This window comes from Larus michahellis, chromosome 2 (genome assembly GCF_964199755.1).
Source record: "Larus michahellis chromosome 2, bLarMic1.1, whole genome shotgun sequence".
NCBI lineage: Eukaryota > Metazoa > Chordata > Aves > Charadriiformes > Laridae > Larus > Larus michahellis.
In genome coordinates, this window is record NC_133897.1 from 50,231,954 (window position 1) to 50,259,146 (window position 27,193).

Consider the following 27,193-nt stretch of genomic DNA (forward strand, 5'->3'; position numbering starts at 1 on the left):
CCCCTCTTTCAGTTTAAAACCATTACCCCTCATCCTATCACTCCTCTCCCTGATAAAGAGTCCCTCCTCATCTTTCCTGTAGGCTCCCTTCAGGTACTGGAAGACCACTATAAGGTCTCCTTGGAGCCTTCTCTTCTCCAGGCTGAACAAGCCCAGCTCTCTCAGCCTGTCCTCACAGGAGAGGTGCTCCAGCCCTCGGATCATCTTCATGGCCCTAAAAAAAAAATAATCTAATTTCTTTTGGGAGGTGGTAGGAGTGGAATAGTGGCATTTGTACTTTGAGATTTTCTCAACTGGAAGCAGCTTTATATAAAAACTAAACAACAGATTTGCTATTGAACTTCCACTTCATCCAAATGGGATTGCAGCATTTCCTATCCAGTCTCAGCTTATGGACCGGCTCATGCCGCAGAGCCCTGTCTACTAAGCAGAGGCTTAAAAATTGTTTGTTCAGGTAGTCAGTCTCACCAGCAGCAGAGCACAACCCTGGTGTCTGCAAACATCTCTGCAAGAGAGCCTGCGGTCCCTGGGCTCCACATCCCGACCTCTCTGCAGGAGGAGTGAAACACCTGCCAGCCCAACTGCTGCTCCTCCGCAAAACTTCCCACTAAACATGGTCTTAGCTATTGAAGCAGTGAGGTCTGTAGCAGCAAGACTGTGCTGACACATTAGTCAAGAAATAGTGTTAGAAATAGCCACATGGAAGAGCTGCCTATTGTAGAAATACAATATTGCTCGAGGTATTAGCCTCATGCAGAAGTTTGCTTTGCCACAAAACTGTAAGCACCTGCCTAAGCACTGATCACAAACGATTTCATCAGCTGCTTGGGTGCTGTGTTGCAGTATGGCCTAAAATATACGCGTGGGTGAGTTCACCCCAGACACAGGTTCAGGGCTTAGTGGGACGTGAGCTGCAGTCAAGTAAGATCCCCCCAAAAAAAGATGCCAAAAAGCAAAGACAGGACAACAGCAAGAGGAGCAAGGGCTGGGAAGGGGCATGTGGCCTGGCTACTCCAGCTTGCTGTCCCTGATTGCTTCCCACTGTCCGTCTCCTCTTTCTCCCCATACCTCATCCCCAGCTACAAGTGTTTTCCCCCCACAGAGACATGCTTCAGACAGAGCATCTCAGCTGGGCAGTGTGGAGAGCCGGGCTCTCCTGTGTGGAGAGCGTGGCAGCCAGTGCTGCTCTGATTTGCCTGTGTCCCCCCATCCACAGGGACATGGCAGCGGCCCCCTCCCCTCCGCTTTCCTCCTGGTGGGACCGGGGAGGTCCTCAGCCAGGTGTCCTGCCAGGACCCCCCTGCAGTCCCCTGGCGCCGCCCTCGGCTCCTGCTCCCTGCTCTGATCAATGGCTTTCTAATAGAGCCACAGTTCCGTTCCCCTCCCTTTGTAAATTTGAATTTTGCTCACTAGTACTGCTGACGTTCTCCTGGCCCACCTCTTGACTCCCCCTCCTCCTTCAAGCCCACTTCTCTCCAGTATAAAAGGCACAAGCCCCCAGCAGCTGCCCTGCTTCTGCTTGGAGCAGCGGCGACCTGAGGAGCAGCTTTGGTGCAAACAGGTGAGTGCCTCCCTCCAGCTGCTTCAGCGCTTGTCCTGGCTCTTTCTTGCTGGATTTCCTTTTTTCTTTTTGGCTTTAGCATACCTACAGTAATGTACACAGCCGTGCTCTGCGCCCAGTAACTTTTCTACAGTATTTGCAGTGAAGGAGACCGTGCTGAGGCAACACGGCAGAACCCGCCGGCAGTGCTGCGTCCCTGCAGGGAGAGCACAGGCAGGAGTGCCTGCCCCTCAGCCCTGAAATGAGCCGAGCCGTGGGCCCAGGCCTGGCTTCGCCCAGGCTTTGAGCTCTTGTGCGAATTTCTAACGCTGCTTTCAAACGTGAAAGCCATTCCTGTTTGTGTCGGAGCCGGGGTACATAGCCACTGATCTCAGTAAGATGCTGTCTTGGGGTTTAAAGAGTTAATAGCCTGCCTTCTGAGGACATCCACGGTAGGTTTAGACCTGGTGGATCTGCAGCAGAGCTGGAGTTTGGCATGCTGAGGGTTCCCCTGTGCCCAGAGGGAGAGCCAGGCTGGTCTCCCACTGCTCGTGTGAGGCAGACCCACGGCAAGCTGTGACACCGCTGCTGCTTCACTGTAGCTTTAATAGTGGCTCCCGTGAGCTGTAACTCTCTCCTCTCATGTTGACAGAAGTTGCCAGACTGCTGTCACAGATGTTGCTCAGCCAAAATGTAAAGGCTCTTTCTGCTCAGGGACCAAGCAGAAATGGCAAGTTGATGAAATGGCAGCGGTGCTGACTTTTGCTGAGCTCCAGGAGCGAAATTATTCCTGAAGCTTTTGATTGTGTCTTGTTGAAACTAGTAAGTTTTTAAAGCTTTTGGTGGTCATTTAATGGTTGGAAATGGAGGGTACACACAGAGTGACTGTATGAGGTCTTGTTTTTTCAGTTTTCCCTGTGGAAGAAAGCTGTAGGTCTGTGGGCTAAGGCAGTTCTGGAGATCACAGACCATCTCCCAGCCCCGTTACTCGTGAAGGGACCGTGAGTGGATAACTAGGATTTTGCGCTTATCCTCAAAGCCTAGCAACAAGGTGGAGCTGGGGTTAGAAACGCTCAGCATCATGCAGGGTCAAGTTTGTGGCATTATTTCTGCCTCGGTTTCTCCCCATACAAACAGGGGTGGGACAATTAGGAGGTGGAAAAATTAGGGAGGATTGGAGGTGTTGAGCCCCCTGATTATTTGGGTGTGACGCTACTTACTGAGGAGCAGTGGAAGCCACATGCTTCACAGAAATCCTAGCCAGGTCAAGGCTATAAGCAAAATGCTCAATAAATAATGGCACTCTAGAAGGTAGTCAGAATGGCTGATTCGGGCACAGGACCAGCTGGTGGAGAATGGGACACAGCATTGCTTAGGAGAAAGCTTGCGCTAAAAGCTTTTCCCTGTATTTTCATCAACGAGATCAAAGCGAGCTCTTCCTTTCTGTCACTCAGTTCCCAGAAAAACAAGACACAAATCCAGACAGCAAGTAATCTGGAAAACCTGTCAGCAACCCTGTAAGCACACTGGAGAGATTCTTCAAAATTTCTTATTTTTGTCTAACTGAATTTCAGGTTTTGCTAAACATGGAGCAATGAGAGAGATACAGCAGCTGAAACTGGAGGCAGAATTCCTCCCATATGGTTTTAAATGCTAAGATCATTTAGCCCTGATTGTTATGAGACATCCAAGTTAGAAAAAGCTAATTCACAGTTCTGTTGCAATTACGGGTTAAAATCACTTCCCTCTAAGCTGTCTGGTAAGTGACGGTCAGTGTGACAAAAAAAAAAAAAGAGAGAACTTCACTGAATGCTAGGGGTTAAGGAGCTTTTGACTTTGCATTTTAATGAAAGACACAACCAGATTCTGCGGGAGGTTTTGTTGTGTTGCCTGTGCGGTGTGCTTGGGAGCATCTTGCATCAGAAGATTTTCATTCCTGCTCTGTCCCTACCGAAGCACAGCGCCTAGGAAGCAAGCGGGGAAAAATCCCACCCTTACGTGGGGAGAGGCCTCTGTTTAGGCATATCTGAGAGTTTCCTATAGCTCTGTAACTGTGTAGCTACCATAAGTGATGCTTAAGCAAACGGGGCTCCTGTAGGCAGAGGCTCCAGGCTGTCAAATTCAGAGGCAGACCTCACATGTTAGAAGCATGACAGCTGGGAGAGCTGCTGCGAGGAAACTTGTCCAAAATGCCAGAGACAGGGTGCAGTGGTAACCTGAGCCCGGGATCCTTCCCCTCCTGGATGCGATTTTCCCGACTCAGAACCTTCTGGTCTGCACAGTCCTTCTCTCGGCGGGGATTTCTCATGCGTTTGCATCTGGATGCATTTACAGAATCAGGACATCTAACAGTGGAAACCGTAACTAGAAATCTTACTTTTGCCTGCTGGCCGTGAAAGGGTGAGCTGACATGGGAGGAGCGTTCCCTTTCAGTAAACCTTTCTAATGCATTTAGTTGTAAAGAGCTTGCGTAAAATGCAAATGTTAGACATATTTTACAAGTGAGAAAAGGATGACGGAGATAGTGGCTAAAACACACGTTGGTGGCCAGTGCCCATGGTCACATAGAAAGTCAGCGGCAAGCTCAGGGCCAGGACTCACATGTCCTGTGAAGTGCCAGGGTCTTTCACTGATGATGAGAAAACGCTCAAGTTGCAAGACCTACCTCAGCAGATGGCTCACTGGGTATTTGCCTTCCAACAGAAATACACAGGACATCCCCAGCATCAGTGTTTCACAAAACTTAGGCATAAAATGGCTCTGATAGATAGGAATACGCTGTTACAGTTTACACCTTCCTTCACCTTGACAGCTCTGACTCATATGTGTTCCCCATGTTCACTTTTCTCCTCGCAGCCTTCCCACCACCGCTCCATCATGTGGCATCCGATCTCGTGGACACCACGCACCCAGTGGTCACCAAAGCACTTAAAACTGGTCACTGTGTATGTGCTGGTGCTCTTGATATCGCTCAGCTTTGCTTCAGGACAGAGCAGGCCGTTTAAACATCAGATAGACAACAGAAGTAAGTACCAGTCTCACCCGGTGTAATGCGATGGACTCCCATGTGGTGACCCCACACTCTTTGGCGTATCGAGGGATCAGGGTCGGGCTGTTCAGCAGCAAATCCATGTGGGTGTTTCTGTGGTAAAATGGGGGCATGGGGTCCTGTACTTCCATTTACACTTGTAAAAGCATATACAGATTAGCCAAGGGAAACGGTGTAAGTTTTGGTAAATACTGGAGGAGACGCTAATGTACAAAATAAAATGTAAGGCAGTATACATTCAATAATTAAGGATCAAATTTTCATCTGCATTCTGTAGACCTGTGGTAGTCCACAACTTCTTCTGCAGAGTAACAAGAAAGCAATGGCCAGGAGCTTAAGTTCACTTTACAGACACCTTCGTTTCTGTCTGCAACCACAACTTGTCTGAAAGGCAAAGTACAAGTGGCTGAAGTGTCTCCAGAGACACTGTGAGGAACCGAGGCTGGCCAGGTAAGGGACAATACTGTACGTCCCAAGTAAAAGCTAATGCACGGTCCAAAAGATTTTTGAGAAAATCTTTATCAGGAAACCTCATCTTCCCTCAGGGAGCAAAGGCTGACAATTGTATGAGGAGTGGGAAAGAGGTGGGTGTGGGGAGCAAGGCACGTGGGCTCTCAGTGGCATGCCTTTCCCCTTTCAGAGAGAGCTAGGCATGTGGGGACCCTCAGGTTTTAGGTACCCAGGTGAAAAAAATGAAATTATTTGGGTTTTCCTGGGCAGGAGGGGTGTTAAAATACTGTGCAGAAAGTCTTACAAGATGTATTTATGGAGAAATTCACAGCCAAAGTGGATTTTTTATTTCCTCTGTTCAAGCATCAAAATGCACAGGGGAAAAACCTGCTGCCTTGCCCAAGACTTTCACGTGACTTTAATGATATATAACGCACTTAAATTGAAATTTATTCCTGTTCCTGACATTTAACCAGCTTTAGAATGATTTGGTATTTCTTTGGGGTGGCATCATCTCCAGCACTTTGCAGATTTTCCCTGTTGCTGTATCTTAGTCTTTTAATATAACTCTACCCCTCTCCACACCCGCTCTAAAACTAAACTAGACTCTAAAAATAAGTCAAGTATACTTCAGATACATTAAAAGAAAAAAAAAGTCATCCGTGAAAACAACTTCCTAAGTGAACAAGAATTAGCTTTCTATGTTTACCTCTCACGTAGGAACCCCCTCTGCAACCCAGTGGATTTGTTGGCCTGTAGAGATACCGTACCTGGTGCACACACAGCAGAAATGGAGGCTGGACAGTAGGACCTTCAGGACTTTAGCTAAGAGAGGACAGTTTTAAAGCGGTGGTACAGGGAGCTATTATGGTCTTTCTGGGTGTAGGCTTCATTGTAACCTCTCCCAGGGTTCTGGTCGGTTTTTAAGCACGCTGTGCCCTCCTGAATTAATGGGTACTTCGGCTTATGGTCAAATTGCAGGTTGCAGCCCAGGTGGATGAAAATTAATTTTGCATCTGAACCCTCTTCCTTTGGGCTCCACATAAGGCAGGTGACCCTCAAAGGCACCAGGAAGTTGTGTTTCTGGCTGCAGCCTTTCCCCTTGTGTTTATTTTCCTTCCCTTTTTTCTCGGCTACAAATAAGCCATCAAACACCCTCAAGGTGTTCAGGAAATGCTGTCTTTAAGTGCAGTGGTAGATGCTTCACTGACTGCTTTGAATTCCAGGTCCTGAGATTGATCCTTTTTGGTACGTGGGCCGTGGTGTTCGCCCCATCGGTCGGTTTGGGAAGAGGCAGCTGAGAAGCAGCCGCGGCAGCCTAAGGCCCGTAAACAGGCACCTGGATTTCATCTTGAACGCTTTGTGGGAGCAAAAAGTGTCGGACACAGAAGACAATGACTGGTGATCCCTGTTCCCTGAGGTGGTGACCCAACCTCTGCTCTTTGAATTGTGCCCTCCTCTGCACCTCAGACCTCCACTTCTGCTTTTGCCTAGCAATCCCATGCTGCTCTTCCTCCTGCTCCTTGTGCAAATTCCTTCAAAAAGAAACATATTCAGACTGCAGGTAAAAGACAATGCATGGACACTAGCACCAAGTGCAACCATAGCTTATAAAAATGCTTCTTTGCCTGACATCCCCACCAATCTCCTGATGCTGTTCACTGTAACGTTAGGTTTATCCAAAAAAACCCACACAGCTTTTGTGCTGTGATTTAAACTCTGCAGTGTTAAGCGTATCATGAAGCCTTCCTGTCACGTTTCGAAGTCAATGGCTGTTGATATGTAAAAATAAAAAGCAATGGTTGGAAGAAAGAAAAAAGGCTCACACTAATTTTTAATGTACTTGTGTTAATGGCATGAAACGCTGGTGCTCTGAGTGCAGTTTTTATGTAGATTGTTAACATCCACTCGTAGGAAGGCAGCCCTGAACTGCCCACTGCCTCTTTATGATCCTGCCTGGACTGCTGGAGAGATATATTAATGAACAAAAAGGAGCTCCTATCCAAGGTAAGTATTTTCTCTCTGCTGAAGAAAAAACCCAATACAATTGGCTAATTGAACTCTTCAGAGTAGTTTTGTGCCTACTGCACGTAATCATGCACCATCATCCAAAAGGGCTAAGGGCCTAAACTAGCTGATTCCCTTTAAAACAACGTAGTCGTTTCTAAGTATGTTACCTGACCAAGCTGAAGTCGCTCTTTGAGGATCACAAGCACTGTGCTATCTACTACATTAGTCTACATCAATAAGCCTGGCGTTGTGGCTCAATACCCATGTTTGCCATGGTAATTAACTTTGTTATATTCATTTTATAAGAAGTTTTATTTACAATATACTTAACCTTGATTAATAACTATTGCCAGCAATAATATTTGAATGGAGTTTAATCTACGGCTTATATCCAAAAAAACATAGTTTACAATTTAGCTCATGACTGAAAGTTAAATCCAAGCCACAAATCATTCTGCAAAAGACAAATTAGAATGAACGTGCATTTCTAGTTGTGCTTTGTTAGAGCTACTACTAAAATATAGTAGTGGTTGAGTTAATCATTGCGGATAATTTAACCGCTTTTTTCCTCTTTGCGAATGGTCCGTCAGTAAGGAGTGGATTTTTATTATAATAAGGTAGTTACTCCTATTTATAATACAACATTTAACACCCGAAGTGTTACTTAAAACATGCTAGTTTAAATGAATGCCCTCATGGTGGAGAAAATACGCTGATAAAGAAATATTTTGATAAGCATTCACGAGCAGGGTTCTTGCTCATTTTGTCATTTTGTCGCGATCCCAGTGAGCGTTACAGAAACTCTGCTCGAGATGGTCTTTCGCCCAACAGACTCGAGAGTTTGCAGAAGACTAGCCATCAAACGTTCCTAACAGGATCCCTCCCACCCCAGCGGAAAAAATCTGAACCGGGTGCGTTAACGTGTATTCCTCCCCGCAGCTCTGCAAGGTGATTCTGCGGAGTTGGAATCTCCTGGGTTTGACGAGGGACGGGTCGTTTGTGGACAGGCAGGACCTGAGCTCTGCGTGCGGCAGCCCGTTCTGCACGCTTCCTGGCCAAAGTGCACATAAATCCAAACAACAGAGAAGAACTTTTGTTTTTTCTTTATGAATCAAGTCCTTGAAAAGGCATTCTTTTCATAAATCGCTTTTACTCTTTTATAATTTCTCTTGACAATAATTCTCGGCGAGTATGCAGATAACAACAACAAAGGCAAGCTTAATATTCACTCAGACTTAATCAAATAGATCATATAGTCTTCATTTTACCCATTAAAATATTTTCATTTATAAAAATTAATCTAAATATAAATATTAACACTAAAGATTGAAATCACTTGATGACAAAATAATTCTTTGTGTGCTATAACATATGCTTTTATGATTTTTTTTTTAAAACAGTAAATTATATCTCTGCACATATTTGGCACAATAAACATTTGTAAAAATTCAAATGCCTTATAGCAGATGGGATTTTTTTTTCTTTTTTTTTGTTGTTTTTTTTTGCAATGCCTACACAGTACACATTTTTCTGTCAAAGAAGACTGAATATTTTAACATTGTAACACGATAATAATTGCTTTTCATGCCTCTTAAGGAAAACAACCTATTCCAAACTTTGTTGGCTTGTTTAAATCACACTAACAGAACAAAAGCCAAAGAGTTATTCTATTAAAATTAGTAATTTCTGTATTGATATTACATACACAATATTAGTTATTATTTATTAGACGAATATGTAGACCAACCACCATTAATGACATTTCATAACACGCATACCTGCATAAACCAGAACCTGGGAATGTATCGTATACATACACGAGAACAGTCAAGGAAGGAGCAGGAGGAGACTGGATAACAAAAAAAAAAAAAATTACTAGGCATCCTACTCTGTTTAATCTCCTTTACTGGATTGCATATATAAATAAAATCTATTTGTTTTATATATATATTTATATATTAAACAGAGTGGGCCAAATTCTGCTCTCACATCTGTGCAAACCAATTCCAGAGAACTCGTGTGAGAGTAAAAAAAGGCATAATTTCACCCAGAATGAACACATCCGGTCAAATCTTGGGCAGGTGGAAATTCCTTGAAGGGATGGAGCGACGCTTATGTATTCTAGGTGGGGAGATGGTTGTATTTATCCTGTGCGTTCCTTACAAGAATCTGGACATCACAGTACCGACAAGCTAGATGTCAAACGTGGGTGTCAGATTTGCAACTGGCACTGTTCTTCCAACCGTCCCATCCAGCCATTCCTCACCTTCCCCACCTGCCCCCCCTAATTTCAGCCTAGCCAGGAAATTTGCCCAGTTTTCCTCGTATTTGCCCAACCATAGACATTTCATAGCCTGGTGTCCCAAGGGACTGCTTTCCTGCTGCGTGGCAGGTCATATGCGGCATTCTCCTAGTGGGGTTGTCTGGGAGCAGGGAAAGGAGCAGCTCTCCTCCTCCCCAGGTATCCACTGCCCTCAGGAGACCTCACCATTCCTTAGTCCTGAGGAGGAACTTGCCAGCCCACAGCACGTGTCCCCTCAATCCAATCTGCATTTGGGTACTTGCTCTGCACTTTGTGTGGAAGATACGGGATTCACTGGCTTATCACCTCCTCTAACGACCTCCTTTGTATTCTTCAGAGCAAAAAGTACCGCAAATTGGCCATGTCCTCCCCAAAAAGGGTGAGAGGGACACCCTGTAAGCAGCATCTTCCCCCCTGGGCATCTGCTCAAGGGCCTTCTAGATTCATCCACCTTTCAAAGGTCTCAAGAACTCTATGAAAGAAAGTTTACTATTCCCAATCCAGTTCGGAGTGGTCCAATGGTAGTGGAATGCACGTGGCACCCGTGACAGGCCCCGGCTACTATGTCGGCTACAGAGTAGTAAAGGAAGAGACACCTGGGCTACATTTGCCCCCTCCTGAGAAAAGCCAGGAAACTGCAGAAGGGAACCTCTTACAGGTTGCAGCCACCCTACGACCACCAGCCAGTCAGCAGAGATCTCATCCACAATGCTTCTACTTTCTTTCTCCAATCCTAAAGATTTGGTCAGAACTTATTCTGAACTAGCGTGTGGTTGGACACCACCAAGCAGACAATGCTACCAAGAAGAACGAGACATACAAAGGTGTGGGTTTCACAGCAGTATTCAGATATTTCCAGATGCCAGGATCATAACTCAACAGACACCTGGTCCACATGTGCTGCCACCAATTCACAGTTCAACGTGACATCCATGTTCCCCCCTGCCACCAAGAGCAAAACACCTGGCTCTGGAGCTAGAACATTAACTCTGCCAAACAGTGAACAGAGAAGCCTTTGCACATCGCATCTCCTCCTACAAACCCTGTCAAAAACTTCCACTGACTCGCTGGGAGCAGAGCTAGGTACGTTGATCCTCTGCTCCCACCATGCAGCTGAAAAGCAGCATATGCTGCACAGAGCTGTTCTTATTGCTCGACAAGATGGATGCCTACGTGAACAGCAAGAGGCCAGCAAATATGGATCACAGGTCTGCTGTGTTCATTCTTTTTGTACGAAATCTTGGCCTATAATTCTGATTGACCGAGTCTACAAAAACATACTGCAGTTTAAAGACGACATACTTCAGTACAATCAATGGGGAAAAAAAGTGCATCTTAAAATGTGGAGCCTTGCTTTTGAAACTCAGCATCCTTTCTAGAGTCTTGTGAGAACTTTAAGGCAGAGTTTCCTTTAGCAGACCACAATGCTGAAGACTTGGACAGCTTTCTCAGTGAGGTATCCAAACGAAGCCCTATAACTGAGGCATTGTGGGTTCTTGAGGGTCCATTTTCAGCTGGACATACGCAATGGCTGTTAAGTAAAGGCACTCTAGTGTACAGCCTTAGGCAGTGTGTTATTGGCAGTAGGGAAGTGTAGGTTTAGTACATCACAGCAGATCCTATAGCAGGTTCCTAGAACGGAGAGGGACAGGAAAGAAAACAAACATGAGCGAAACACAAAACAAGCTTGCTGAAGCTTCTAGGGAGAAGGTCCTTCCCCTTCTCACCTCCCCACCTATCTTCCATGTATCTAGTGGCAGACTGCTTTGGGACAGTCAGCTTTTTTTCTTATCCCGCTACAGCTGCTCTAGAAGAAATGACTGACAGCTGTCTGGTGAAGCCTGTTTGTTCAAACCCTGCAGAGCCAATGCGTGACCTATCTACCCCTGAAACTCCACTCCGGTAGCCTTTGAACATTTCTCAAAAATTAGTGAGATTCAAGGTGACTCTCACCCACTGAGTTACCAATGGCTGGTGTGTGAGGGCAAGCCTGAATTGCAGAGGACCACTGATTTATTTAATTTTCTTTAAAAAGAAGGGTAGGACATTCCTGGAGACCTGACAGACAGAATACATTCACGCAGGCTGGCATTCAGGAGCGCACAGCTGCTATAACTATGGCATACAGTTCAGACATCTTCCAAGGACACCCATCGTATTTGTTCAGAGCTGCCTCAGCAGTCTCTATTCTTTCTCCTCAAACTCTTAAGAGAAGTTTTGTAAAGATGCTGAAATATAGCTGCCTACACAAATACTGCTATCTCTCTCTCTACTGCTCTTAGCAGCAGTTTTAAAAACATCTGTTATGAATTTACCATTAAATCCTTGGCAGTGCTTTTCCTCTCTTTAGTTCTTTGTGTTAGAGATCCTTGAAGCATGAAGTTTCTGTTAAATGTTCTGACAGTGGTAACTAGAGAACCATCTATTTTTTCACCTGGGAAAAATACAAAAAGAGAGATTTTTCACATAACAGATTGAAACAGATGTGACAATAGTCCTGAAGAGTCGCGGCTTCTAGAGATAAAACTTCCCCTAAGTCGTATGAGGAAAGCTGGATTTAATTTAAATGAAAAGCAGTAGGCTGTGATACTCCAAATTTATTAAAGTTTGAGGCCACGTCAATCAGTGGAATTACACAAGAGTAAAACAAGAGTAATGCAAGGTGAAGTGGGCCCTAGAATTGTCAGAGATAATGCACTGGGGGGTTAAAAAAAAAAACAACAAGAGAAAACATGAAAGAAAAAAAGCACTTTATTTTATAAAGCCAATTCACAGCCATAGCCTGACATAACAGGAACATCTCTGAGCCACACCATGCTGGAATGTGTCCAGAGAAGGGCCATGAGGATGATCCGAGGGCTGGAGCACCTCTCCTATGAGGACAGACTGAGAGAATTGGGGCTGTTCAGTCTGGAGAAAAGAAGGCTCCAGGGAGACCTTAAGCAGCCTTCCAGTATCTTAAGGGGGCCTACAAGAAAGCTGGTGAGGGACTTTTTAGGATGTCGGGTAATGGTAGGACTAGAGGGAATGGATTAAAACTAGAGATGGGTCGATTCAGACTGGACGTTAGGAAGAAGTTCTTCACCATGAGGGTGGTGAGACACTGGAACACGTTGCCCAGAGAGGTGGTGGAAGCCCCATCCCTGGAAGTGTCCAAGGCCAGGCTGGATGGGGCTCTGAGCAACCTGATCTAGTGGGAGGTGTCCCTGCCCATGGCAGGGGCGTTGGAACTAGATGATCTTTAAGGTCCCTTCCAACCCTAGCCATTCTGTGATTATGTGATTCATATGGACGGAAATCAGCAGACAAAGGCTTTCATAAAGCAATGGTGCCTTGTGGAGGGTGACAACTGGGTTTTGGTAATTAAGCACTGTGACTGCTTGGGCGTCACAGCCTAACCCCAGGCCTGCCAGAGTAGCAGCATCCCTGCTGCAAGACAGGTTTGCAGCATTTCTCATTTGCTTTTCCCAGCCTTCTGCTCCTATTAATTTGCCACCGTCACAGCTTCCACAGAGAGTGGCAATGCTTTTTAATGTGCCAAATGGGTGTTTTGTGTAAAGCAAGTGCAATGGGAAATGAGGAAGGTGGACATATTTAGGCTTCCTCTGTTCATTTTATAACTTAATCTTTCCCCTTCTTTGCTGAACTGTACATTATATTGAACCTTATAAAGACAGACTCTATACAGAATGTGCAAAACAACTTCAGTGCACCTTTTATTGGCGGAGCTGGAAGTTTCCTCCTCTGCTGTCTTGATGTGTCTATTGTATGCATCTGTAAACAACACATACGTATTACTCAACTCCATTACAGAAAAAGAGGCAAGATTTCCCCAATGTATTTTTGAATACTACATAATGTTCTGGCACCTGGTTTGTTTGCTTTTGATCCCGTTTCCTTGTCAGGCGAACACATGGAGCCACGTTCAAGCCTGCAACAGTGAGAGCTGATATTCTGCTCTCAATATCTGAAATCTTCAAAGAAAATAAAAGAGAGAGACAGACAGATGGGGAGGGGGAAAAAGAAGTTTTAAAATTACTGCGGATGCCACTACTAAAGTATATCCCTCCCCCAGTCAAATTCTCTTTAATCAAAAAATATAAACAGATGGCTAACTTCTTCAGCAATTCTGACACTTTCCTGTATTCTTTAGTCCTGATGTTAAAAGAAGCTTAATTTGTTAGGAAAGATGGAGTAAAAGAACAATCCAACCTACCGTGTAACTCCAAGGAAGAAGCATTTTACTCCTTTTGAGCAAAAAACGAAAGGAGGAGAGAAAACCCCTGTCTGCCATCTCCCATTTAGCTTTAGCTGCATAGTCCCAAATTCATTCAAGCCGTGTTTTTTCAAAGGCCACATTTAAAGAATGACTTTGTGGGACACATTTCCTAATTCAAAAATTCATTCCATGCGCACACCAAGTACATCCTCCATCACGAAATCTAAACATTTGAGCTTAAAGATTTATAATTTATGCATTAAACACAAACATGCATAAATGCAGGTACACACTATATAAAAACACTCAATGGAAAACAAATTGCTAGGAAAAAACAAAAGTCCAAGAAAGGAAACACCTGGGGGGAAAGTAGGCTGATGTCCAAACTAGTGGAAACAAATGTTGCCAGAAGGGAAAGAAGTGTCAGAGAAGTCAGACATGTAACCCCACTCCTGATTCAGGATGGCTCCTGAAGCTATTGACTCTGCAGAAGACCTTCAGTTGGCCTTGGTCATCCTCCTTGCAGAGCTCAGGCCACTCTCCTCCTCACCTCTCACTGCCATTAACATATTTACCGTAAAATAATGACTGAAGCCAACAAAACGTCACTGCCAGTTCACCATCTAGTGCAGCAGTGCCCTCTTGACACCGGCGAGATGTCAGATGCTCAGTCCTAAATTGAGCATGCTACTGCTGAGTAAAATACCCAGGTACCTCCCATTAAAGCCTGGCACAGGCAGGTCAGTGAAATCACTGCCAGCGCTCTCTCCCCTTGAGGTCTGGCAGCGTCACCTCGTTCAGCTTTTAGCACGAGATCACCATGTTCTCTTCCGAGCCCCAGACTTTCTGGAGCCTGCCAGGGCAACACTAGATCGCAGCCCACAGGAGCGATTGCCTTTTGGCAGGGACGTGTGCTGCTTGGCGGCTAAATCCCCAGGCCGGCTTGCAAGTGCAAGTGTTTTTGTTGCTATTTTAATATAAATACATTTATATTATATATCAATTGAAATATAAAAATAAAATATTTATAATAAATATATAAAATAGAAAATAGCATACTTTATAATATAAATATATATTGAGATATATAATATAATGCAACAATATATAAACCAGAATAATTATAAAAATATATAATATAATATATATTAATATATATAAATATATTAAAAATATATTATAAATAAATAAATAAAAATATAAATAAATTATTTTCTCTATGCTTGGCTTAGTGGCTGGCTGCCCTCGGCCTTTTTCAGTAGAACGGTACCGACACTGGCTTCTTTTATAAAGTACTTTATAACCTGGTGATTAGATAAACACCTAAGACTGCATTTGCAGTCTGACAACAGCCACCTGTGTGACACAGAGCGCACTGGGAACAAGGAGCAGGCTCAGTATTAGCATTGCAGTAAGAGGCTGTTGCACTCCCACGTCCGAAAACAAGCTGGGGGAAGAAACAAACAAATACAGTGTGTCTGGCTGGGCTGAGTTACGCATCTCAGCTAAGCTTTGCTCAGCTCCTAGGACGCAGTCAGCATCCTTGGGTCATGCAGTACAAAAGAATATTGAAAGTAAGTGTGCGCGGACACGAGGTAAGCGCTAGGCAAGGCTGTGTGAAAGCGGCAGGTAGGGAGGATCTGCTGTCCTCACCTGAAGCTCTGCGTGATGAACCTGGGCGGCTGCGGTGGCCACCTGATCCTCCAGATCAGCCAGCTCAGATTCTGCCGTAACACTGTTGATCTTGCGTGCGGCATCCTCCAAGTTGGTCAGCTGCCCCTCCAGCCCATACACCGTGCCGGCTGTCAAGTACACCTGCAGGGACAAGGCAGGGAGAGGTGTCAGCGGTTTCTGCCCTGTGGAAACAGAGGTTTGAGCAGACCGCATCTTCCATGATGCCTTTGAGCTTCCCTCCTTGCTAACCCACTACAGGGAGACTCACCTGGCAGAGGAAAATCATGGGGGAATAATCTGAAAACACACATCACAGAATGGTAGGGGTTGGAAGGGACCTCTGGAGATCACCTAGTCCAACCCCCCCACCAAAGCAGGGTCACCCAGAGCAGGTTGCACAGGAATGCGTCCAGGCGGGTTTTGAATGTCTCCAGAGATGGAGACTCCACCACCTCTCTGGGCAGCCTGTTCCAGTGCTCTGCCACCCTCAAAGGAAAGAAGTTTTTCCTCATGTTTAAGTGTAACTTCCTATGCTCAAGTTTGTGTCCGTTACCTCTTGTCCTGTTGCCGGGCACCACTGAAAAGAGCCTGGCCCCATCCTCCTGACACCCACCCTTTAAGTATTTAAGATCCCCGCTCAGCCGTCTTTTTTCCAGACTGAAGAGACCCAAATCCTTCAGCCTTTCTTCATAAGAGGGGTGTTCCAGTCCCCTAATCCTCTTGGTAGGGGAGAAGAGAAAGGAGGCGTGACAAAGAAAAGGGAGGGGGAAGGTGGCTGCACTCCAAATTTCATAGGTGCTACAATGGTATTCCAAAACAGATTTGTCCCAGATTCACCAGCAAAAAAAAAAAGAAAGCTGAAAAGTTTTCTTTTTTTTATTTTTTAATTGCATAACAAAACCCTGAAGTCTACAAGGGGAAGTCAACAGATCACACCTCATATAAAGCTGTATTTACTGAAACACGCCTAATGCCTTCTGGCAATCAAAACTGTGCAGAAATAACTGTGCAGCAGCATATGGCTATTAGCTTCTTATAGAGTAACTGTGCTTACATGTACAACACAATTTTCCATCCCATCCTGCTCCCACCCAAACATACAGCAGCCAAAACCTTCCCGCCTCCGCCCTTTGGTATGAATCTGCGGAGGGTCAATAGACCTATCTGGACCATGTAAAAGAGCGAACAGACGTCATCATTTAGAATTTTTTTCATAAAACCAAACATTTTTTAATATTTTGACCCACCTATGGTAGTTCTGATAACTGCAGGTAAAGGTTTCATTTCCCATTCAGCTCCTCGGAGCAGTAATTCATGATACACTGTGTATTATGTGTTTCTTTTATTTCACAAAGAAATCTAAGGTACACGGCCCAATGGAGGTCTCTGGTTTATAGAAAAGTGTAATTTTCAAGCATTAGATTTTGACTTGTACTTAAAATTGTGCAGACCCATGCAAAAATACTGCACCTTCTGCCTATTTACTAGATAGTCAAGAGACTGTTTCCATGAGGCTGGTAACGAATGATTTTCCCCATTGGCAGCCTCACTCGCCCTAATAGCGGTAAAGACTGTGGAGCTACAAAACTAGCAGGAACTAAATATATTCTGTGGCTGACTTCATGGTTCACGGGGCAAGCAAACAGGATCTGAACCTGATCCTTGAGCAGATACCTTTACTTGATACCTGTTTTCCACTCAAGTCATTGTATCTGCCTACAATTCCTACGTCATGAAGTCCTTTGACATAACAGGTATTTAAATAATTTCTGGTCATGCTGTGACTTCATGGATCAAACGTTGTGGAGAATGACTAGATTAAGATTTAAGTGTTTAATTTTCCTTACTTTTTATTTTATTATTGTTTCCTAATTGCTTGCAATAGCTTTTTTTTTCCCCCTTTGTATCAGCTGTTTCAAAGCATAAACATATACACATTTTTTCATGTATGTCACTTTGCTAAGAAACAAATTCACTACATCTTGTATGAACTGCATCTTGTAAGACCACAGTCTAACTGCAGCAATGAATTCTTTTGAAAAATGTACCTCGAACAGATAAGTGATCTGATTTAACATCTTTGCTGAAGTGCTTGGAGACACAGGTGGGCCATAAAGTTAACACGTTGACTTAAATAGAAATGCTTCGGCTTTCGTGGGTTTTAATTATTCTTTCCATTCATTTAAATGATACATCTTTGTGGTGCGACATACCACAGCCACTTCATATTAAAAAGTGATTTTTTTTTAAAATTTCCCTATCATGTCTAAAAGCTCAGAGAAAGAAGAAAAAGAACATTATGAACAGAAACATCTTTAGAAAAGTAAAGAAAAGGTACATTTAAATGCTGTGCCAGAATTCTCTGCACAATAATTTGTACTTTTCAAGAGGGGGAAAAAAAAACCTAAAGAAAATAGGACTGATTGATAGAAAAATCTCTTGGAGCTCAGGTGTCTCTGATGCCCCATGATGGAGGGCCATAGATGCCAGCAACGAGGACAGCGTGTGTGAGTGAGGAGGAGCAGGAGCACCTCAGCTGGCACAGCAGGGTGCCTGGGAAGGCTGAGCAGAGGTGGGAAGGAGAAGTTTGGAGGTCAGGTTATGATTGGAAGCTGGTTGGAGAGAAGTCAAGGTGCTCTGGGGCGGGTTGGAGGGCATCCTGTTGGTGTGGGCAGGGGGAAAGGTCTGAGATGGAAAAGGTTTTGGAGCAGGTGAGGTTAGGAGGGGTAGGATCTAGTTTGGAAACCTCTGAACCAAAGTAAGGCTGGGAGATTTGAGCTCAGAGAAGGTGTAATGAGAGCTGGGGGACTGGTGGGAGGGCTCTGGAGTAGGACAGGTCCAGTGGCAGGAGTGGCTGGCATTGCCATGAATTACCTCCCCATGAGCCCCTCACCTGGGGCTGTTGTGGAAGTATGTTTCTGTGAAAGAAACTGATTTTATCCCCCAAGATGATCTTCTGTCTTTGAAAGTTTTCTGGGGGCGAAAGAAAACCAGGATCTATTTTCTTGAATTGATCAGCATGCTATAATGGGACAGCCCAGATTCCTACGAGATCTTTAAAAGCTCCTAGTGAAGGGGAAAAATCACTGAAAAGTAATCAGTTAAATGTGGGAAGAAGAAAAAAATCGAAAGTTCCAAGTGTACCAACTCCATTAAGTGGACGCATAAAAATTTCCAATGAGTGGTGACTTCCCCCTATGATTCAGCATTACACTCTTCCTCACAGATGACAGGTAATCATGAAAAAGGACGGGTGATTCGGACGTGGCCAAACAGAAATGTTTGTTGGATTTGGCTTCTCCACCCTGCTCTTTTTAACAGCGCAGCAGGCAGCTCCGGCTCCTTGGGCGCTCAGCGCAGTATGGTGGGGAAGTGTTGGTGGAGGAAGAGCTCCTCCGCTTTTTCTCTGTGTGACTGGGGACGTGTTTTCCATCCCTGTCCTTACAATAATGAGGCTGCGCTGGGACTTGGAGACGTGTGGTTCCAGCAAGGCATGGCCCAGCCGTGCAGCCGCAGAGGTTCGGAAGGCTTAAGTGAACTTTTGAGGTAGGGATTCTAAAATTACTTGTAAAACCCAATATATCCAACTCTCCCCCCTTGCCCAAATGTTTTAAAGCACACATTAAAAAACCCCACACCCAACAACATAGCTGAGTACCCCTTTGAAAAAGAATTTCTTGTTCTGTTTGTGTATTTGTTTAATAACCCAAAATTAATTCTGAATATCCACTGGTGCTGCCTACATGCTTTTCCCTTTCCAGCTGGCACACACACAGAGGTACAGTCACTCGCAGACATGACACTTTCACATACTGATTCATGTTCTTACGTTTTCTTCCAGCGTGGTGAGCTGCTCGTCGAGTCTGACGGGGTCCGTCCCCAGAGGGAACGTCCCTCTTCCTCTGTCCTGAACGTCAGCTGGGAAATCGCAGGGACCGGTGGATTCTGCTATCAGTTCTTCAGTGGCATTGATGACTTTCAGGACCTCTGTAGATATGTTGCAGAGAGAGACAGCAGAGTACTTCTGTTTTGTTACAAGAGTAGACAGAGAAAACAACAGCATTAAATTAGCACAGAGGGGTAACACGTAAAATCCCCTTGCTCATAGCTGTAGCTTTAGCCATGCTAAAACACTATAACTGCCTAACTGCTACGAGCAGGCACAAGAACCGTGTGATGAAATTCGAATCTACTTCTCTTTTTCTCCCTCTCTTTTTCAGGTATGCACACTGGTACAGCATGCAAAATAACACAGACACGCAACCCTCCCACAACGCAATTTCTGCTGGAGGGATGGTCCAAATCTTATCCCTAAGGAGCATCCGAAACATCCAGCTTTAAAATCCAAGATAAAGCTATTTTTGCAATGGCGTTTTAAACAGGTTTTAAAACACAATCTCCCTTTTTGGGTACAGATGTGGAATCATCTGTCTCCATATCCGCAGGAGTTATCGCATTGCAGCCGCAAACACGGCAGAGCAATCTTCAGCAGCCCTATTCAGGATGGCAGTTTACAAGGATGTTTGCTATGAATTATATGATAGCCCAAAAACCCAAAGGTTGAGCTATGAGCATGTAAACACTTCTATCCTAATTTTTTAAAATTTCAATTTACCTTTTTTTTTTTTTTAAATTTATGAAATAAATTATGTCAAATACCCACGGAAAAGCATCCAGTTTTTTTTTTTTTTTTTTTAACAACTGTGCACCTTTTTATCAGTGGTCCTGATTTGTAATTATCTATCCTGATTCCCACAGGGCTTTACACAGAGCTTTAGGCTCCAGGACAACTTCTCTGATGGCACTAAAATTTCACCTGATGTACCTTCAGGCATCACGCTCAACATCCAAAGTATACTGCTTGGAGATTGAGCCAAAGCTTGTTAAAGGCAATACAAATACTGTCACTGAATTTATGGGCAATACCTTTAGTGCTGCTTTGCCTAAAAGAAAGTGTGGGAAGTTTAAATCTATATTTATTTTCTCAAACCTGCAAATACTTATGCATGTGAATCAGGGGCCCGCCCATCTGTAAATTTTTCCATAAACAAAGTATCTGAGGATCAAAACTGAGGAAACAGTCAGTAGTCAGTCTTTGGATTCCACATAGTAAATTCTACAGCACAGAGAAGTATAACTGATTAAAAATGTCTGCGTGTTCTGTAAATACTATATTTAACAACATGTCAGCTGGCCTCCTAGGCAGGATATAGGAGAAATAACGTTCCTTGGCTTCACGCAAACTCTGGGGGGTTTTACTGGAAAACCTCTTTTATTATCTCTTGCCTGTAATTAGCTGTTCATTTTTACGCTAGACAAGACTTTTACTGAAAAAACTACTTTTTTAGCAGTGCGTGTTCAATCGTTGTGCATCAGTACATTAAGGCATCTTTAGCGCTGTTACTTCTCCGAATTACAAAAAATAATCAGATACGTGAGATTAAAGAGAAGGAGAACAAAGGGAAATACAGTATGTTACAGCACATGGATCTTTAGCTTGTTAGGACAGTAACAGAGCCCCGGACAAGCAGGCCTAGGACTCTCTGACTGAGAACAAATACTTGAACCCCATAAATAGCCTACTGTTTTTTCCATTTATTTTCACAAGTGCCAATTAGGTTAAAAACAGATCAATAATTTTATAGGAGAGAAGAAGAAATCAATGTTACTTTGTTTTATTATTTGCTTTTACAAGTACCTAATTCTTATTCTATGCTATGAGCAGTGAACAAAAAAGGATAAAGGCCAGACACTACATTTTCTTCATCATCTTCACTGATGTATGCTCTCCATTTCAAGAACTGTAGCCTCACTTCAGTGTTCATTTTTTCTTAAACTTTTTATTATCCTTTGTAGCTAATGATGGATTTCCAAAAAAAGATTAAATTAAATTAGAAAACAGTGTTCTTATAGCAGAGTATGAGAATACATATTGGCATTTATTACAGAACAATTGCTGCAAAACAGGTTTTTTGGTTTTTGTTTCCCTGGAAAAGCGTGCTGTGATAGGAAGCTTTATGAAATCAAGATTTTGAGCAAAATACCCTACCTTCTCAATAGGTAATGGATAGGGGAAGAAAAGTTCAATGAGAAGGAAATGTGATTTTTAGCTTTTCTAGAATTTTGAGGTAAGTTCCTAGTGGCAGACACTGTTTGACTTCTAAAACCAAAGATTTGCTTCACATTAAATGTTGCACAAGGCAGCTAAATTAATGTTCATAAACTTTTTGCATCGGTAAATGTATCTCAGTCCTAGCCTGCAGGTATCTAGACACAGGAGTCACAACATCAACGCTTTTATTTAAGCTTGTGAAACATCTGCTTTTGTAGTATAACAAGGCTACAACACTAGAGTTTAAACACTGTAAATAAATATGTGGCAAGCAAAAGTGATTTTCCTTAGAGTATATCTGAAGAGTACATCTCCCAAAACTTCAGAGCACAAGCAATATTTCAATGTATTTAAATTTAAACATTGTGAAAGTTTTCTGCCAAAGGGTATTTAGAACTCAGCTTTGCCCTGGGCTGCATTTTACAGAGAAGTAAGAGATTACTGTCTGCCCAAGGGAGACATAAAATCAAAATGTGTGGAGTTCAGGAGTTCTCAAATTGGAAAAATTGGTTACTCAATTAATGGTTTTGCATACGTTATTACCTCTTTTTCGAACAACTGTCAAAAGCTGCTAAAACAGCTCACGTTCCAAAATGTCCACTTTGCAAATCTAGTGGGTTGCTCTAGATACAATTATTTAACATGTGTAGGGAAAAAAACATGACAGGGAAAAAAAAAAAAGAAAGAGAAAAGGGAAAAAAAAAAAAGTAGAAAAAGTATCCTGGAGTTCTAGTGCTTCACAATCCTGTCCCCTCCCCAACCACCCACGTCAAACTTAGGAGTTATGAGGTTCTATAAAAATCACCTAAAATTCACAGACACACGCACACCAAGCTCATCCTGGTAGGTGGACATTTCAAATTGCTACAAAGACCTCTTGGCTGTCTAATTTATCTTGCCCTTGCAGGAAAGGTCATTGTGCACACCTGTAAGGGAGTCAGAGAGACAGCTATCACGCCATGGTGAAGTCTCTCCCATCTGTCTTGTCAAGCAAGTCAAAGAACTAATATGGATGAGACAGACGCAGAAAGCAATCTCTGCTACAAATATCTAGCACAGAAAAGTTACATGCAATCATTCTTCTCAAAACACTGGGATGCATTCTGATTTCAACTGTGCTTCCCTACTTCTGGATTAACACCACCCCTCCCAAATGAAACTGAAGCAGCTGACCCACATTTGAATTTTTGCACTGGTTATGAGAATCTCAGTTTTTACTGACTTTCAGATTAAGAGGAATGAAAAAACCATGCATTTACCCTTTTTATGATAAGTAATGTCCATGGTCGCAAATATGTTAAAGACACAGTCAAAAGAAGATGCTCAATTTCCCGAGTTCTTTGTGGAAGAGTTTTCAAACCATTGAAATACTAAAAAAGCGTGCGTGTGCGAGTACATATACAAGTATGTGTGTCTGTGTGTATTGAACATAACAAACAGCATCTTGTAAAACTTCTTTACTGTCATTTCTATGTGTGGTTGGACAGATGGAAAGGATTCCTTTTTGCTGAAGATAACGTTTCAGTGGTCTGAGCTAGCTCTTGCTGGCTGTTAGCCATTCCCCTCTTTTCTGCTGCCTCTTTCTTTTCCCTGCTGATGCTGCAGATACTTCCTTTGTTTTTTTTACTTAAGGATGCTACACTGGAAGGTGCTTTATACAACAGTATTTGCATCCTTGCACGAGGTAATGGAATTAAAGCAGGATGATAAAACTGAAGCAACGTAAGTGTCCAAACTGCTGAGAGTAGGTGAGCGTTAAGTCCTTGTACACATCTCTGCAGCCTATGACATCTCCACATGGTTTCCTTTGCATGAACATTATTGTTCATTTGTATTTTTAATGGTCCTAAAGTAGTTAAGTTCTCCATCGCTTGAACTCATTTTTTCTCCACGACGTGCTCGGCCATTAGCATTTTCTCTTTTTTGCACCTCTGATGTTATGGCGTCATTAGGCTCTGTTAAACTGGTGTGGGAGGCAGTGACTTGCAGCTCAATAGCGAACAGTTGACATCAACAGTTGTTAACAACAAGAAATAGAACAAGTTCTGCTTTGCCACTGGTTGATTCCTCTTTTCAGAGTAGCCTGACTGAATCCAAACTTGACTAAAATAAAACCAAAACCCAAACCTGCCTCACCTCCTCACCCCACGGGAGTTCATTACACAGCCTTGAGAAGGCCCTGAAAGGCCCACCAAAAGTCCATTTCCTTTACAGGCAAGGAAGATTTGGGACACTGGCAAAGTCACAGTGTGGGAGGAAAATATGAATCAATGCCCAACCATCGACGGCAATCACCAACCCCAACCCTGAGAAGATCTTCTGGCCTAAAAGTGATCCCTAACCACTCATTACCACAAAGAGTAGGAAAGAAAGCCAAAATTTGCCTTGAAATTTGAGGGAAGACAAGTATACTTGGATAAACTATGGTATTATGGAATTACTTTTCTGCGCAAGTTTAAGACTTCCTGCCTTGACTTTAACATCAGTATCTTCATTTATGGGCACTCATTTAGAAAAAGAAAGCTAAATTATCTTACAGAGCGAGCTAATATTCTACTGACATTCTCTAAAGTACAACACAGAGAAATACAGTCTCTCTTTTTGGTTGTGGTAGGTAATTCTGAATATTAGATTTTTACTAATGAATTCAATCCACTGCTCTAATGTAGTTACAGGTATTACTCCTAATAATTTGTAATACCTCATTTCTAGAGACAAGTTGCCTATAATCATGACAAAGGAAGTTATTATCCGAGAGATGAATTATTATGATTGAAGTTGGAAATGGAAATATTTAAATCTTAAAATCCACAGAGGATTCTGTAAGAGTATCTACAATGGACACAGGCTGGTGACATTACACAAATGGAAAAATATTTTTTCTTTAAAATCATCCTTGACATTTTCACTGAAGAAAACCAAGATGATTAAAAGGTGATTAAAATTCAAGCGCAAGATTTAACTCTGAGAGTAAGGAAAAAAGAAAAAGTTGAGAGAAGTGAGTGTTTTGCTGAAATAAGCATCAACTTTTGACACAAGAAAGTGATTCCTATTTTAGGACTGAGAATACTACAGAATTAATTTACTTACCACTATAAATGACATAATAAAAATAGCATTTATTTTAAAATACAAGATAAGTATGTATTTGCTCAGGGAATAAAATGAAAATGTATATTAAATCTGATTTCTCATAAGCTGAGATTCAAATAGCACAGAATATGAAACCTCTCTCCATCTAGATGAATGATAAGCAATAGATACTAGCAGCAATGTGAGAAAGTGCCTACTCACTGCGTACAATCTCTACAATGAATTAAGGGTTTTGTTTATTTTTTAAATTGGGAGCTTAGAAAAGTTTTTCGAGACCACTATGGTCAGAAACTGCCAAAAATCTTATTGCTGAAATAAGATTTAATTTTTTTCCTTCCAAATGTATTAATTTAGGTGAGTACATGAGAATAGGAAGATCGTACACTTTGTCTTCTGTTCTTCTTTACCAGTAAAACCAAATCCTCATCACAAAGCCAAATAAGAGAGCCAGTCTGCTCCACATGTCTACTTCATACTCATCTCTCCCATCATAACACAGGGCTAGCTGTGATTATAAAATAATTACAAAACAGTTTTCTGCAATGTCTATTGATTTTGGCCAAAAGATATGATTTTTCAGGCCTGATATTTCCAGGAAAACATTATGAGTTTGAAAATTTTGCTTGGGAAACGTGGAAACCCTCAATATCACTTTATAGCATCTCTTACTATGTAAGAGATGTAAGAAGACACAGACAAAACAAAGCATTCTCACCTGCTGCAGTACAGTGGATAAAAACTGCAACTTTAAATGAAGATCAAAAGCCTTTTGTTTTTCCTAGATAGCGGGAAAGCAGTTAAATAAAAAGGCAGAAAAGTTATGTTAACAGCTACAGAGGTTAGTACTTCTATAGGTTCAGACTTACAGAGAACTTTAGGATGAACAGCAAGGATAAAGAAACTAGCAAATATAAATTACCATAAAATGTAGATTTTATATTTATTACTAAAATAAACAATGCCTAATTTATTTCTGTTTGTGGGATTTAGAATAACAGATCTCATTAAGACAGATACTGCAAATGACACATCATTTTTTATAAAACGAAGCAGATGGGAAATACTGATTTCCACCATCACAAAACAAAGCGGCACTAGCAACAGAAAAATACTCTTGCAGCAGTCTTAAGAAAAAGAAAAGCCAGCTATCTTCAATTCTTTTGGTCTACACGATTGCAATTTTGATACTGTGCGCGCTTCTAGTTACAAAAGGGTCTGCTGTACCTCACTTATGCCACAGTCAGATGGTCGTGTTGGGAACACCTGGGCTCAGTTAAGGCATCGTGTGCCAAATCACTTCCTACTGTTGGCTGCTGTCCTTCTCCTGGACTTCACTGTCCCAAAATGGACAAGTAAAACCCTTCATACTACCACTACCCAGTGTCGAGTCAGTAGGCTTACCTTAATCCCCGTAATTTACTTAGGTCTATTTAAACTAAACTGACTGCTTTTGCCTTGAAGTAATGACATAACCACAGTGACCCTGGTGGCTGTGCTGTGACACAACTATCATCCAGCTGAGGAGCAGGGTTTGCTTGAAACTCTTCCAGCTAGACCTGAAAGAGCTCATCTGTCACTGCCAAAGTCTCTGGGCTGCTTACAAGAGACGACAAAAAAATAGTAACTTTTTTGTCACGGTCTATTTTCCCCCTGTTTTGTTCTAACAGCTTACACTAATCTTCACTGATTTTTTTTTTTGTAACTGTAAAAGGGCTTTTACATTTTATTCCTAAGTAAATAAATCTTTGGTGATCAGACAACTGAGGGAGCCTCACATCGCACACACGCGGGACAGAGCTGGCTTGGGCATCCGTGCACATAAGTATCAAATCTGAGACTATGAGTATCTTGTTTCCAAAGGTGCTGCATTCCCTGTGTGAAGCCAGCTGAAACGTCTCCTGTTCTGCCCTTCTCCAGGCAGATTCCACAGGGCTTTGATTCAGTCGCTTTAACACAGGCAGACAAGGTGCAATTTTGAAACAGCTTGAAGTATGTGAGGATTTTCAAACAACGCTGTCAGATATGACATGGATCTGGGAGATGCTTCCTCTGGACTAGCAGTTTAAGGCCCTGTGGGATACCCGAGGGCATCTCAGATGGACTATCTATACCCATACTTACACAAGTGTATTGAGCCCAGAAAGTGTCAGAACCGGAGAAACACAAACATCACTGCCAACTTTTGAAAACTTGTTAAAAAATAAATGTTTATGGTCTCAAAGCAACTATTTTGCTTGAAACCGAAGACTCAGATTTTGACAAAATAAGCTTAGGATCAACTTGTTTTTCCATGCTAAAGACTAATAAATAATAGTAAATACACAGGAGAAATCTCTTGAATGGGATTTTTCTCTTAACCCTCAATTTAAAACTGAACATATACCTGACTGCTTTTTTGATCCGAGAAATTAAAACTTTGTAACCATTAGGCCAATGTGAAGATTAGTCTCATACCTCTTTTAGAAGAAAAAGACACTTTCTTAACCAAACCTTCCTAAGCCAAAATCTTTTATCTCTGCTGTCATCCAAAATCCTGTGCACAGATTATCTGTACTTCATAAACTTTAAACATCACTTTTTACAATGCTGCCCACATTTGGTTTTCAATCCTGGACTTCGGAAGACTGCCCAGATGATTAACATCATAAGAAAAGCCATGATCCACCAAAAGACAAGAATTATTCTGAGCATCTTGCATACAAAAACGTGAAACAACAGACACACAAATATCTTCTGAGTTGGTA

The 27,193-nt window shown here is 42.7% G+C and overlaps 1 protein-coding gene across 7 annotated transcripts in view; it reads right to left on the reverse strand.

Annotated features, from left to right (window-relative positions):
• Window positions 1-5,998: 5,998 nt before the first annotated feature.
• Window positions 5,999-27,193, reverse strand: part of MYRIP (myosin VIIA and Rab interacting protein) — a 235,759-nt gene continuing 214,564 nt past the window's right edge. For 3 of the 7 annotated variants that reach the window (XM_074575264.1, XM_074575265.1, XM_074575269.1), the window contains 7 exons: window positions 25,165-25,227; window positions 19,074-19,268; window positions 15,224-15,385; window positions 13,221-13,325; window positions 13,065-13,125; window positions 11,667-11,785; window positions 6,000-10,983 (listed from right to left, as the gene is read on the reverse strand). In XM_074575264.1, the coding sequence (XP_074431365.1) occupies window positions 10,951-10,983; window positions 11,667-11,785; window positions 13,065-13,125; window positions 13,221-13,325; window positions 15,224-15,385; window positions 19,074-19,268; window positions 25,165-25,227 (738 nt within the window). In that variant the 3' untranslated portion in view covers window positions 6,000-10,950. Of the gene's footprint in view, window positions 10,984-11,666; window positions 11,786-13,064; window positions 13,126-13,220; window positions 13,326-15,223; window positions 15,386-19,073; window positions 19,269-25,164; window positions 25,228-27,193 lie in introns of all 7 variants that reach the window. The other 4 variants (XM_074575267.1, XM_074575271.1, XM_074575270.1 and 1 more) reach the window with 2 other exon arrangements.